Here is a 14955-nt window from a genome sequence, read left to right on the forward strand (position 1 = left end):
CACATTGGGAAGAAAATTACTTTTACTTCCTGTCCTGTAGACACAACAGGAATCCCTCAAGTCTCCCTCCTTTAGATAGATGTTGCCACTATAAGTTTCCCCATCGGAAGCTTTGGTGGCAACTTGGGGTCTACATACAACAGTCACTCGCCTGAAAACCCATCTTCCCTGGGGCATTTCCCCACTTCTGTGGTGAAATGCGTAATGGAAGGTTAAAATGTGTAAAACCACATCAGTGGTTTTTTTTGCTATCTGCGTCCCATTGGGCAGATTTACTCCAAAGTCTCCCTCTTAGATGTTGCCACAATAGGTTTCCCAATTGGAAGCTTTGGTAATAACTCAAAAGGGTCTACATACAACAGTGTCTCACCTGAAAACCCATCTTGATGCGTTTTACTACACCTGTGGTGAAAAGAGTGGTGAAATGCGTAAGAAGGTTGGAATAGGTAAAACCTCATCAGTTTTTTGTTTTTTGCTATCTGTGTTCCATTGGGCAGATTTCCTTTTACTTCCTGTCCTATGGACACAATAGGAAGTAAGAAGAATCTCTCAAGTCTCCTCCTTGGATGTTGCCACACTACGTTTTCCCATTGGAAGCTTTGGTGACAACTCAAAGGGGGCAATATAAACTGGAAAACCCATCTTCCTTGATGCCTTTCACCACTCCAGTGGTGAGAGTGGTGAAATGCATGAAGGAAGGTTGGAATAGGTTTAAACTACATCAGGTTTTTTTTTTTTTGGCATTTGTATCCCATTTACAGATTTCCTTTTACTTCCTGTCCTGTAGACACAACAGGAAGTAAGAAGAATCTCTCCAAAGTCTCCCTTCTAGATGTTGCCACAATAAGTTTCCCCCATTGGAAGGTTTGGTGACCGCTCAATGGGGTCTACATACAACAGTGTTTTACCTGAAACCCTAACTTCCTTGATGAGTTTCTCCGCTCCTGTAGTGAAATGAGTGGTGGAATACGTAAAGGAATGGCAGATTTCCTTTTACTTCCTGTTTTGTAGACCCAGCAGGAAGTAAGAAGAATCTCTCCAAAGTCTCCCTTCTAGATGTTGCCACAATAAGTTTCCCCATTAGAAGCTTTGGTGGCAACTCAAAGGGGTCTACATACAACAGTATCTCACCTGAAAACCCATCTTCCTTGATGCGTTTCACCACTCCTGTGCATAAAGGAAGGTTGGAATTGGTAAATCCCCATCAGTTTTGGGTTTTTTTTTGGGCAGATTTCCTTTTACTTCCTGTCCTGTAGACACAGCAGGAAGTAAGAAGAAACTCTCCAAAGTCTCCCTCTTAGATAGATGTTGCCACAATTAATGCCTCGTTTCCACTGAGCGGATCGGTTCGGGTTGGTACAGTGTGGAAGACCTAGAATGGTCCGGCCTATTCAGGTGAGCGTTTCCACTGCAAGTCAGACTGCCAGGATCCATAGGTGGGTTTAGAAAAAATGCCTAGCATGGCGTCACACGACCGCCAATCAGTGGAATGTAGCGTATCTCCGCCCTAACCGAACCGTACTATTTTCTATGGCCCCACATCTGAAGCAGGACCCTGAATGGTGCAGTTCGGTTCGGTTGTATGGGCCACTTTCATAATGGAAACACTCAAAATAGCGTACCGAACCGAACCGATCCGCTCAGTGGAAACGAGGCATAAGTGTCCCCGTTGGAAGCTTTGGTGACAATTCAGAAGGGTCTACATGAAACAGTGTCTCATCTAAACCTCATCTTCTGTGAAAGAAGGTGGGTTTTTAGGTTAAGGCACTGGTATATGCAGTCACTTTTGCTGACAATAAATACAGCAAGAGGAGTAAACTTTGGAGTGCGGCTAATATTTTTTCATATATTTGATGGACAATGGAGATGGACTATAGTAGCCAGCACCCGAATTGTCCATATATGATAGGAGGGGCAAGTCTTGAGCTGAGCTATAGATTTAGGATTTTATGGATATTGTTTTATGTCAAAATGAAGCACTATGAGTCCCAATGGACATGTACGAGAGACACTCATTCATTTTTTTTTTTTTTTTTTTGTGCCTAAGATGTCATCCAATACGGATACAACAGTGGTTCATAAACTTCAAATTTCCCATTGTATAGCCACACTTAGAAGATGATTTATCAAGTGAGTTACTGAAACAATTACTTATCTAGTGAAAATCAGGCTCTGTGCGATTTGCAGCGGTTTCCATGCGTCTGGGACCCCTGCGTCCGCCGTCCCGCAGAGCTGACTGCTACAGTTTTGCAAACATCTGTGACAGATTTATCATTACACTTTTCGCCGGTTTCCAGCTGAAACACGTGCAGGCCTAAGAAGTGGACAGGGACACGTTTTATGTTAGCGCAATGCTATTTCTAATCATCAGGCTGGGGGGAATTTATGAATCAAGCTGTGATCTAATAGTAAATCTGTCTCATTTCAGTCTCTCTGCTCCTGTGTTGCATTGCCGGCCGTTCAAAACTGATAAATCTCCCCTGTAGATGGGAATATAATTTGTAGCTGCTTCACATAATGTAATGTTCTCCTTTTTATATTTTGTGGCCTTTTAAAATGGACCTAAGGTAAAATAAAAATAAATAATAAAAAAAAAACCCTACCTTGTATGCTCTGCTGCCTTAAATTATTAAAATTTAAAAATGTAATCATAAAAATTTAATATATTTATTAATAAATATTATATATATATATATATATATATATATATATATATATATATACACACTATATTGCCAAAAGTATTGGGACGCCTGTCTTTATATGAACTGTAATGGCATCCCAGTCCGTAGGGTTCAATATTGGGTTGGCCCACCCTTTACAGCTATAACGGCTTCAACTCTTCTGGGAAGGCTGTCCACAAGGTTTAGGAGTGTGTCTATGGGAATGTTTGACCATTCTTCCAGAAGTGCATTTGTGAGGTCAGGCACTGATGTTGGATGAGCAAGTCTGGCTCGCAGTCTCCGCTCTAATTCATCCCAAAGGTGTTCTAATCAAGTTGAGGTCAGGACTCTGTGAAGGCCAGTCAAGTTCCTCCATCCCAAACTCGCTCATCTACTTGGTGGAGGGGGGGATTATGGTGTGGGGTTGTTTTTCAGGGGTTGGGTTTGGCCCCTTAGTTCCATTAAAGGGAACTCTTAAGGCGTCGGCATACCAAGACATTTTGGACAGTTTCATGCTCCCAACTTTGTAGGAACAGTTTGGGGATGTCCCCCGTTCCAGTCCTGACCTTAACCTGATTAGAACAGCTTTGGGATGAATTGGAGCGGAGACTGCGAGCAAGGCCCTCTCATCCACATCAGTGCCTGACCTCACAAAACCTCCAACCTCCTAAACCTTGTGGACAGCCTTTCCTGAAGAGTTGAAGCTGTTATAGCTGCAAAGGATGGGCCCACTCAATATTGAACCCTGCGAACTAAGACTAGGAGACCATTGAAGTTCATGTGTGTGTAAAGGCAGGTGCTCTATTGGATTAGGATCTGGTGACTGTGGAGGCCATTGAGTACAGTGACCTCATTGTACTCCACTGAAGATGAGTACACCATAGTCCTAAAGCAGTGGACATGGTCGGCAACAATACTCAAGTAGGCCATGGCATTTAAGCGATGCTCAATTGGTACTAAGGGGCCCAAAGTGTGCCAAGAAAATATTCCCCACACCATTACACCACCACCAGCCTGAACCGTTGATACAAGGCAGGATGGATCCATACTTTCATCTTTATGCCAAATTCTGACCCTACCATCTGAATGTTGCAGCTGAAATCAAGACTTGTCAGACCAGGCAACATTTTTCCAATCTTCTATTGTCCAATTTTGGTGAGCATGTGAAAATTGTAGCCTCAGTTTCCTGTTCTTAGATGACAGGAGTGGCACCCGCTGTGGTCTTCTGATGCTGTAGCCCATCTGCTTCAAGGTTCGATGTGTGCATTCAGAGATGGTATTCTGAATACCTTGGTAGCGAGGAGTAGTTATTTGAGTTACTGTTGCCTTTCTATCATCTCAAAACTGTCTGCCCATTCTCCTCTGACCTCAATAAGGCATTTTCGTCACCACAACTGCCACTCACTGGATATTTTCTCTTTTTATGGACCATTCTCTGTAAACCTGAGAGAGGGTTATGTGTGAAAATCCCAGTAAATCAGCAGATTTTGAAATGCTCAGACCAGCCCGTCTGGCACCAACAACCATGCCACGTTCAAAGTCCCTTAAATCCCCTTTCTTCCCCATTCTGATGCTCGGTTTGAACTACAGCACGTCGTCTTCACCACATCTAGATGCCTAAATGCATTGAGTTGCTGCCATGTGATTGGCTGATTAGCAATTTGTGTTACCAAGCAATTGAACAGGTGTACCTAATAAAGTGATCGGTGAGTGTATTCCTCCCACTGGCACGACCGATGGGGCACTGTTCCTTTCGCTGACACCAATGACGGGGCCTTGTTATCAATACCAGGACATTTTCTAGTCCCACTGGCCGCAGTCCAGCCCCTCTAAAGTCTGAAGGGTAGTAAACTGGCCCTTTTAAATAGAAAGTTTGGAGAACCCTGGCCTAGATGAATGACATGCACGGGGGGGGTTTAAATAAAGGACAAAAAAATGCCCATTTTCTGCAACGGAGGGGTGGATGGGAGGCAACGTGCCCTGGAGGGTGATGTTCCTCTTTAATAGTATTGGGAATCTACCCACAGATTACAAGTACATAGTATAGTAATAGTAAATATACAAATAAACCATTGCCGTGGACTGTGTAGCATTTGAGATGGCCCAGTAGATAAAATCCTGATATATATATTATATACACATCTAATGATCACACTTCAGTATATAATGATATGGAGTCTGTGCAGATGAATAATTGCCCCCACGGCACACACACACTGCTCTGATGATAGGCAGTCTCTCCACTCGGATAATTACCCAGACCCCCTCCAAACGCCACATACACCGTATAATAAGTCTTTGTTTATGAATAATGATGGTGCCGGGTATATCATTTACCAGCATCCCTGTACTCTGATAATGAGCACGCCACGCCGGACAGTAACGCAGGATCTATACATGAATCATGATCAGACTGAACTGTATGACATCAAGTCTCTATACACAATGCACATATATATAGCGGTATGGTGGCTTTGTAGGACGAATACCTGATTTGCAGTGCTGGGGATCTGGCCCTAACGAGTCCTGCCTGCTCTAGGGATTCTACAGAATCTGCTAAAGCAGTTTGTAACATAAACAATTGCCTTAGCTTTTAAAAATGAAAATGGAAGATGCTTTTTCTTATTTATTTTACTTCGTTCTCTTTGGTACATATCCACACTGCTGATCTCCTGCAGCCTCTTTGCAGCCACTTCCTGTGTACATGTGCTCTAGCAATGACTACATGACATTTCTCAGCGTGGGTTTCCTGATGGTAACAGCAGTGGACCGTGGCTGTGCAATATGTATTTAAATGACCACTTATAGTAGTTGTAAAATTCACCCTCCGTAGTATAGGCATTTATATAGAGCTAATATACAGGACAGTGCTGTACTGCTGGTACACATGAGCAATGGTGTGCCATATAGATATAAACTATTCATGTGATATCAGAAAAGGATCTATATACAGTGTTTGTATAGCATAGGAGTTGCAGTTGTAAAGGAAGATTTTCTTTTTAAATAACATCTCTGTTTTTTGTTAAATGTACTGTATGTTAGGGTGGTTTTTTGCATGTTTGTTTTTTGTTATATTTACTGTATGTTTAGGTTTATTTTATTTTTTGTTTTATTTGCATGTTTGTTTTTGTTATATTTACTGTATGTTTAGGTTTATTTTATTTTTTGTTTTATTTATTTATTTTTGCTTCCTTGTTAAACATACTGTAGGTTGTTTTTTTTTTTTTTTTTTTTTTTGGTTAAACATACTGTATATTAGGATTCTTTTGTTTTTTGTTAAACGTACTGTATATGTTAAGGTTTTGTAAGTTTTTTTTTGTTAAACATACTGTATGTTAGGGTTTTTTTTTTGTTTTTGTTACATAGTTACATAGTTACATAGTAACTATGTAACAAAAACAAAAAAAAACCCTAACATACAGTGTGTTTAACAAAAAAATTTTTGGTTAAATCGATTGTAAGAATAAAAAATTTTAAAATAAATACACAACATGTCTATACTTACCTGCTCTGTGCAATGGAATTGCACAGAACGGTCATGAGCCTACTCTTGCCCTCCTGTCGCTCCTCCTCTCTGTCCTGGGCCACCATAGCAATGGGGGCACTTGTGCGTGTTCGCTCCCGAGCCCTGCTGCTGCGTCCATTGACACAGACAGCGGGCCTTGGCCCCTCCCCCTGCTCCCTCATCTCTGAATAATGGCTCCTGGTGCCCTAGCAAACCTTGTGAGATCTAGAAGTGAAGGGAGAGAAGAGCTGCAGTTGTGTATGACCCTGGATCGAATGAGGGCTCAGTCAAGTATGGGGGGGGGAGGTTATTAGGGGACAAATTCGATGCCTAAACATTTTTTTTATCTAAATGCAAGGAATGAATTAAGGTAAAAAAATATTTAGGCTTTAGTCTCCATCAGAAGCCCTCGTGACAACGCAGGAGCACTATTTGGAGACGAGGACAGGGTTGTCACCCTATCGCAGGAAGCATCCAAACAAGGACACTTAGGTCCCGTTCACACTTAGCGGTTTGGAATCGCAGGCTGAATCGGTGCGATCCTGCCCGTGATACCAATTGTGGCAAAACGCTCAACATACATTTGGGTGCCATTCATGCTTAATGGCACTCCAAACGTGGTGTTGTTTTGCCGTGATTGTCAAGTGACAAAACGCGCAAAAATCGCGGCAAACTGCGTGTTTAAAAATGGGCCTGGCTCAAGGCCAAAATGTGGTCCCTGAGCTTCTTTGCCGTGACAAACGGTCATAGGGCAGCCTATTCAAGTGAATGAGCTGCCCTAAGCGCGACACGTGGGAATGAAGGTTATTGGCTCAAAAAAAGAATTGCGAGCCGGAATACACGCCAAATGTGACTGCGGCCTTCTGGCTGGATCAAAAGGTCTTATTTTAGAGGTGAACTCCAAGAATCAAACAAAATTTACCCTTGGAGTAGCAGTGAGGCCATGCTTTGTATGTGTACAGTACTAATATTAAACCCTACACACAAAAAAAGTATTAGTTCTAAATTTTCTTTGAATCTTTCAAGTTATTAAACTTTTTCTTTTTTTTTTTTCTTTGGATATGTACAGTCTTTGTTTTACACATTTTTATTAGATTATACAGTTAAGGGTTAGCTGAGGAGACTGCACAGCAGATGCTGCTTGTTTTGCAGTTCCCTTTTCCCCGATTCCTTTCTGTGATGGCTGGTTAACATCGAGCTCCTTTTAAGGGTTGCATCAGCATAGATACAATGCTGAACTTAAAAATAGAGACTAGTGTGCCGCCTGCTGGCTCTAAATGAGAATGCAAAATATCGATATTTATTATGTCTTAATTCTACCTTTTACCTTTTTTAAGTCCAGACCATAATAAAAAAGTGAAATATGTAGCAAACCACTTAATATTCACGTTGTTTCATTAACGTCCTCTGTACACCGGAATTATTAGTAACCCCATACCTTGTTTTTTCTCTACAGAAAGCACGCCTTGAACTGCCACAGGATGAAACCAGCCCTCTTCAGTGTACTCTGTGAGATTAAAGAGAAGACAGGTAAGTTATATTCACCCTCCATAGTATGGACATTTAAATAGAGCTAATATACAAGACAGTGCTCCATGAGCAATGGTGTACCATATAGATATAAACTATTCCTGTGATATCAGGAAAGGATCTATATACAGTTTTTGCATAGCATAGGATCAGTTGGATGACCCAAGACCTGGCCTGTGTAAAGTATTGAAGGACATGGAACCTTCTGGATGTACAATTCTGTAACCAACTATATTAAAGGGGCACTGTTGTTACCCCATAGAACCCTGTATTAAGAACGGTCTATCAAATAAGGCTGATAGAGTTTGTTTTATGGGCTAATTCTAATGTCTCCCAAGCCAACCAGATCAGACTAGTGATGGATTGTGATTAGCTGTTACGGATAACTGCACTTGAGGTCCATCAACCCTCAAATTGGTATGGTTCCTCCATGTTCACGCTATTACAGCAGCCATTCTGTTGGAGTCCAACCTCCCTAATGGATCCTTATGGGTTAAAAAGAGTACCATAGATGAGTACTGGAAGCTTAGGCTGGTTATAGCTGGGATGTACCATTCCCGCTAACCACACAAAGGGCAAACGGTGAAACCGTTCTTGCACCCATATAAAGGTACTCGTCCTATGTTGGTGGTGTTGGCTGAGGTCTTATTGAAGCAGTGACTGACCGCTGCATTATAGCGCAATAAGATCCACACGTACGCCATGTTCTTTATGCGATCTAAGTGCTTTCTGAAGCCTGGGGCCAAAAAAATGTTATTGCGTTGAATGGCTCAATGCACACAAGCAATAAGGAGAGCTTTCATTTAAAGCATAACTAAAGCCACCAATTTAACGGTTTCTGAAAACCATCACATTCAAGACATGCCCCTGGTCATAACTGGTGCCAGTAAAAGCATGGCAGCTCTCAACTTAATCTTAAATGTTGGACTTCTTCCTTTCCAAGAAACCAGTGAGTCAAGGGGCCTTTTTCAAATGTCGAGGAGTAGGATATTACCAACATGATTGTCCAAGCCCACCATAGTCTGAAAGCCAAAGGCAGAAACCAGCGGGAAACTTCAGAGGGCCCCGGTGAAGGAGCCAACCAGGTGCCCAACTACAGCAGCTGGCTCCAAAGTCAAAGACGCAAAGAGACCACAGTGGAAGCTCAAACAATCGCAGAGGGCCCTCACTGTTGTTTCTGAGTGACCAGCCAACCCGCTTTCCTCGACCTCAGGTGCCCAACCTCAGAAAATCGGTGCACATTGGCCCTCTGAGGCCCAACTGAGGCAGGCTGGTAGATTTACTTTATTGCAGAAGACACAATACAGTACACGTCTGCCTGCTCGCATTTATTTTTATTTTTGATTGAGACTTTAAATCTGCTTTAAAGCTGAATTACAAGAATGCCCCTGCTTTGTAAAAAGTGAGGTACACTATGAGTTAAGTCCAAGGAGGTACACAACATCTCCTGAACTTATCTCCGTTATTTACATCTGACCGTTTTATTGCACTCCTGCTATCGCTGTATTTCCAGGAGTCCGACGCTGATGCTTCAGGTCTAAGCATCTTTAACTTTAGAGTCTGTGCAGCTGCTATGCCTGCCCCTCCCCTTCTCCTTCCCAATCACAGAAGCCTTTGCATTATGTGAACTCATTCACAAAATACAAAGGCTTCTCTGAATGGGCGGTAGAGTTGGAGGGGTGGACATAGCTGCTCTGTGTGCCATAAACCTGTCAGATATAAATAATAGAGAGCAGTCCAGGAGATGTCATGCACCTCCTTGGCCTTAACGCAGTGTGCCTGCACTTTTTACACAGTGGCTGAATTAATTTAAGCTGCCCTAGGCTATAAAGGATAGGAAAATTTTTAGTTCCGCTTTTGAGCCCGTTCACACTTGCTGTGAGCTTTAGTCTCGTATGGGCAATGGTTACAACTTTTTTAAAACTTTATTGAAATGTCAGTGACATTTTATTCATTTCTGTGCACCAGAGCTGAACTCTGTCGCAGAAACGGACAGCAACTTTGGGTGTGCAGAATGTATTCATTTATATACAACACACGTCAACCCATTTTTTGTAGTGTAAACAGGGAACTTTGACATTCCAATAAAGGTGAATAAAATGTAACAGTGCCTTGTATAAGGCCTCATGCACACTAGATGTATTTAACGCTGCTGTAGGGGCATCTGGCATATTTTTTTTACTCTAAAAGACCCTGCATGTTGGCGTGTGTGTCCATGTGTACACAGGCTTTTAGAGACGGAAAAAAACAGCGTGTTCAGGAGCATCAGTGTTTTGTCGCAAAAATTGCTTGTCGCATGTAAATGCGTGTTAATACTAGGCGCGTTAAGCTCTTGAGTGTTAACTAATTTCAATGGCAAGAATAAATTTATTGTTCTGGCCAGTGAAATGAATTAACACCCAAGCCCTTGATGTGCCCAAACGTGTTTCACGTATTTACAAGTATCAGACGTGTGTTGTTTTTTTTTCGTCAAAACGCTGCTGCCTGGAGGAAAGGCGTCTAGAGAGATGGCTAAACGTCCAATGTGCATGAGGCCTTATAATTAATGCAAGTTCTTCCCTGCCGGCACACAACAGGGACCATCTTGCGTGCTAAAATGGACATTTTTAGTGTGTGATACAAGTGGACGGCCTAAAAGTCTGTAAATACTCATCGCTGCTTCACTTAGGTGATGCAGGTTCCCTCGCTGGCTGCTTCCAGGTGTGGGGTCGAAGTGAGCGCACGGAAATTCATTCTGGCCCCAATGAATGCTAACACTGTACATAACGCTGCACATGCGCAGGTCAGTGTGCATTCTAAGGAAGATTCCGAACAGGCAGGTAGGTTTGTTTTACTAAAGACATAGCCGGCTTATGCAGAATTTATTTTACTTGAAAGCGGAACTTCACCCAAAAGGGGGGGGGGGGAGTTTAGCTTTTCTGCCTCCTCCCTCCTCTCCCCTCCCACTTTTGGAAACTTTTAATCCTTTGGGAGGTGCGGGTACCTCCCACTTCCGCCTGGATCGCCTAGGTCAGTGATGGTGAACCTTGGAACGCCAGATGTTTTAGAACTACATTTCCCATGATGCTCACCCACACTGCAGAGTGCAAGAGCATCATGGGAAACGTAGTTCCAAAACATCTGGGGTGCCAAGGTTCCCCATCACTGGCCTAGGTGATCCAAGGGAAAGTTCACCCCCATCCCCTTTGCTCTTCCGGGGCACGTCACAGGTCCATTCGCAGTGCTGCTCGCGCATGCAAAGTGGAAGCCCAGCTGTGAAGCCACAAGGAGTCACAGCTGGCTACCCCTAGTACACACGCCGGCATCTGGGACCTGAAAACTGGTGAAGAACCAGCCTGGGTGACCACAGTGTTGGATCCGTGGACAGGTAAGTGTCATTTTTAATAAAGGAGAAGTACAGCCAAAGGCCGCTTTCAGCTGACGTCACAGAGCCGGTCCAGGCTGGGGCAAGATCGCAACAATATGGTCGGGATCCGCCCAGAACCCTAAACTGGCGCCTGGCTCCGTCTCTCAGCGAGCCACTGGGAGGCAGAGCCAGCCGCTTCCGCCCCCTCCACAGCCCAGTGCTCCAGTGAGAGCTGGAGGGACAGAGCAGAGAGCCGGTGACTGACGGTCAGCAGCTCTCTGCTCACGGAGCTCTGAGAACCGAGCAATCAGCGGTGTTTGGTCGCTCAGTTCTCAGTGTTGGAGCCGGCTTGGGACAGATGCAGCATCGGACCAATGCTGTATCCACCTAGGTAAGTATGATTCTTGAAAAAATAAAAAAATGCCAAACATCTCTTTTTAAAAGTCAGCAGCTACAGTATTATTTTTTTTAATTTATTTTTTATTTTTTTGGGAGACTGAAGCTCCTCTTTAACTTTATTTCTTGTTTAATAAAGCTTTCTGCCAGCAATTGTTGGAGCATCATTTAGCTTTACCTTTGCATACCCTCTATCTCTTCATAGCTCTCCAGAATAGGCCCTCCCTTGCTGATCTGGTACAGCGCGGAGGCGCTGCGCACTGGTGTATATGGGTGTATAAAATGTTTGTGTGGCCCGTAACAACCAATCAACTCCTCTCTTTAAATATCTTATTAGATATAGAAAAAAATATCCGGTGGATCTGACTGTTAACGCTGGAGCACTGCAATCAGTTATCAGCCACAATGGCTTTACGCTTCTATAGAGGACGCGGTCTCCTCCTGAACCCGCTCCATGCTGCTCACTGCTGTGGTATTTGTATGCACACAGCGGGGTGGCTCTCTTTTGGCCAGAATCCATTTTAACTGCTCAGTGACAGCCAGCATGGGGCACAGCGTGTGGGGTGCAGGCATGTTGCTCTCTAACCTCTTCCCCCCTCTGGCTGCCATGGCAACGGAGGTGACATGCGTGCCCTCTGTCATGTCGCTTCAGCAGGAGAGCGGTCTCTGGCGGTTCACTATTCGGAGTGACATTGAGCACGGCCCATCCTTATGGAGTGTTTGGGTGAATAGGAGTCCTGGGATATCATTAATAGAGTGTTTGGTTATTCACCACTAAAGACATACAGGGGGGGGTCATTGGGCAGTGTTGCTGTCTTGCAGCACCGGGGTCCGGGCCCCACTTGAGAATTTCCAAGTTCCCATGTCACCATTTCACTTCTGTTCTTCCCTTGCGGAGAAATATCGTGCTTTATGATTGGATGGGCTCTGGTCAGATCGCTTTTCTGAGTATTTCTTTAGATTAAATAAAGTTAGTTCTACGGCAGGTAGCTACAAAGTGCTTATGCGCAGCAGAGCAATCATTTCCTCCATATCCCCTGACAGTAGGTGGTCAGAGACTTGGTTTTTATGACGGAGACGAATTTTTACAACACTGCTGTGTCAGGCGATTGCTGTCAAATGATATTAGATTGTTTTAGCTTTTATATTGCTCCGGGATATATCATAAAACCATGCACACAAGTCCCTGCTGTAGAGAAGCTTGCAATCTAATTTTGCTACTATGGTCATACAAGTATAGTAAAGCTGGGCTAAAAAAATCCCCTTACAGTGGGGGGGAATGTTAGTTTAGTTATGCTTTAGAGCAGAACTAAACTAGTTTCTGATGCTGGCGCCAACATCTCCCGTTGTTCTTCAGGGTTCGCAATCTTCGGCCGTCTGGATTTGCGGGAATGACATAATTCCCATATGTGGGCATGAGAGTTAATTCATTCTGGCACCAATGTGTGCCGAGATGTACATTGAGCTGCACATGAGCAGCTCATTGTCCATTCTAAAGAAGAATGTTACCAAGCAGGTATGTTGCTTTTTATTGTAGGAGACCTAGCATGTCCTTTCTGTTTTTTTACAGCTCCGCTTAAAGAGGCTCCATTTGCAAAGTTTAGTACAAGGCTAAGTACCTTCACTTTAGCCATGTGACACTGTCAAATCACAATAAAGTCCACTGAAAATAGCTGTCACTTTTTTTGTGACAGTTTTCCTGGTGTGTTTTATCAATTGAGCCTAAGGGCTTGGGTCTACTTTAGGGCAGGGGTCTCCAAACTTTCTGAACAAAGGGCTAGTTTACTGTCCTTGAGGCTTTAGGAGGGCCAGACTGTGGCCAGTGGGTTTTGAAAACGCATTGGTGTCATTGAGAGTAAACCATGCCCCATCACTGGTTTTAGTGGAAGGAATATTGCCCCATTGTTGGTAATCAAGGTAGGAATGATGCCCCATCGGTGGTGTCTGTGGAAGGAATGGTGCCCCAAGGACCAGATAAAAGCAAGCAAAGAGCCACATCCAGCCTGTGGGTCACAGTTTGGGGACCACTGTTTTAGGGGTTAGATTAAGTGTCAAGGGTACAGTTAAGGGAGCGTATAAGGGCTTTCCTGATTGGATACAAATTGATTGGCTAGAATAGAGAGGTCCTCTTCGTACATAATGTTATTAAATCTAAATTTGACTATGCAAAGGTTGTATGGTCAGATTTGAATGTGTATGGTGACCCTAAGGCTAGCCATACACGGCTAGATATCTCTCTCATTCAGCCTGTGTGTCCAACAAGAGTTGGTTCTCCCATCCACTCTAAACAGCTTGGATGGACACATCTCCCATGCTGGCTATTGCATTCTGACAAGCCAACACTAGCAGCTGTCTAGTTACACAAACAATGGCTGCATCCGTTTGGATGCAGCCGCTGTTCAGCCAGAAATTTTCTTCCTGCTTCTTCGATTTTCAGATCAAAGAATGTCAGACAGAAGGGTGGCAACATGGCCACCCATGGCTTGATACTCAGGGGAAATTAGCTCTGTGTACGTCCAGATTAAGGCTAAGCATACACAACCTGATTTTAGCCAATGGGGTAAAAGAGAGAGAATCAGTTGAATCCCCCTTAAACCACGTGAATAGAGGAATAGCAACAGGTATTGAAGGATGCAGTAACTGGCTAATTTTTCCCACCCGGACTTTTGACAAGCCAGGTGGTTCATGTATGGCCACCCATGGCTCAATTTTTGGCCGCAGACATTTGAGCTATCCAGGGCCAGATTAAGGTCAAGGAACTTTCTCTTTAGACTTGTGTTGAGTACCACAAGCCCCACACTTAAAACCAGCGTTCCATTGGCTGGACCAGGAGACAATGTCATGTCTGTGGACAGCCGAAAACGACATCTGCAGCTGAGAGACCAATGGGTTTGTATAAAAAAAATTGGTGCAGGAGCTGTTTGCCCACATGTATATGGCCAGTTTAAGGTCAGGAAACTGCTCTTTAACCTTCAGTTCAAGACGTCAAGCTCTTAAAACCAAAGCCAAAGTTGGTTGGACCAGGAAAAATCTCATGTCTGTGGGCAGAAGAAAGCCTCTCCAGCTGACAGATCTCAACTGATGAGATAGTATTAAGACAATAAAGACCAATAGTTTTCTGTAAAATAATAGGTACCAGAGCTGCCCACGTGCCCTCCTCCATTGGCTAGATGCACACCCTCATATCCCATGTTTCGAGCCATGCATGGCCAGTTTAAGGTCAGGGAACTTTGCTCTTTAGCCTTTAGCTCTTGATGCCCCACACTTAAAACCAAAAGCCCCAGTTGGCGGAACCAGGAAACAATCTCACGACTGTGGACAGCAAATAACTCCTCCCGCTGACAGATCTCAGCTGAGGGGGATAGTGATTGGACAATTGAGTCCAATAGCTTACCCTAAAATTGGTACCAAAGCTGTCTGCCCACATACCCTCCTCCCATTCACTTGTTGGCCATCCTCAGCTACCAAGTTTAGGAGTAACATGGTGGACAATACAATTGAACAACAGTTGAGTC

The 14955-nt window shown here is 43.8% G+C and overlaps 1 protein-coding gene across 2 annotated transcripts in view; it reads left to right on the plus strand.

Moving 5' to 3' along the window:
• PBX2 (PBX homeobox 2) overlaps positions 1-14955 on the plus strand; it is a 76613-nt gene that overhangs the window by 27083 nt on the left and 34575 nt on the right. For both annotated transcript variants that reach the window (XM_073598391.1, XM_073598392.1), the window contains exon 2: positions 7625-7698. In XM_073598391.1, the coding sequence (XP_073454492.1) occupies positions 7625-7698 (74 nt within the window). The remainder of the gene's footprint in view (positions 1-7624; positions 7699-14955) is intronic.

The sequence above is a fragment of the Aquarana catesbeiana genome, linkage group LG09, assembly GCF_042186555.1.
Source record: "Aquarana catesbeiana isolate 2022-GZ linkage group LG09, ASM4218655v1, whole genome shotgun sequence".
NCBI classification, from domain to species: domain Eukaryota; kingdom Metazoa; phylum Chordata; class Amphibia; order Anura; family Ranidae; genus Aquarana; species Aquarana catesbeiana.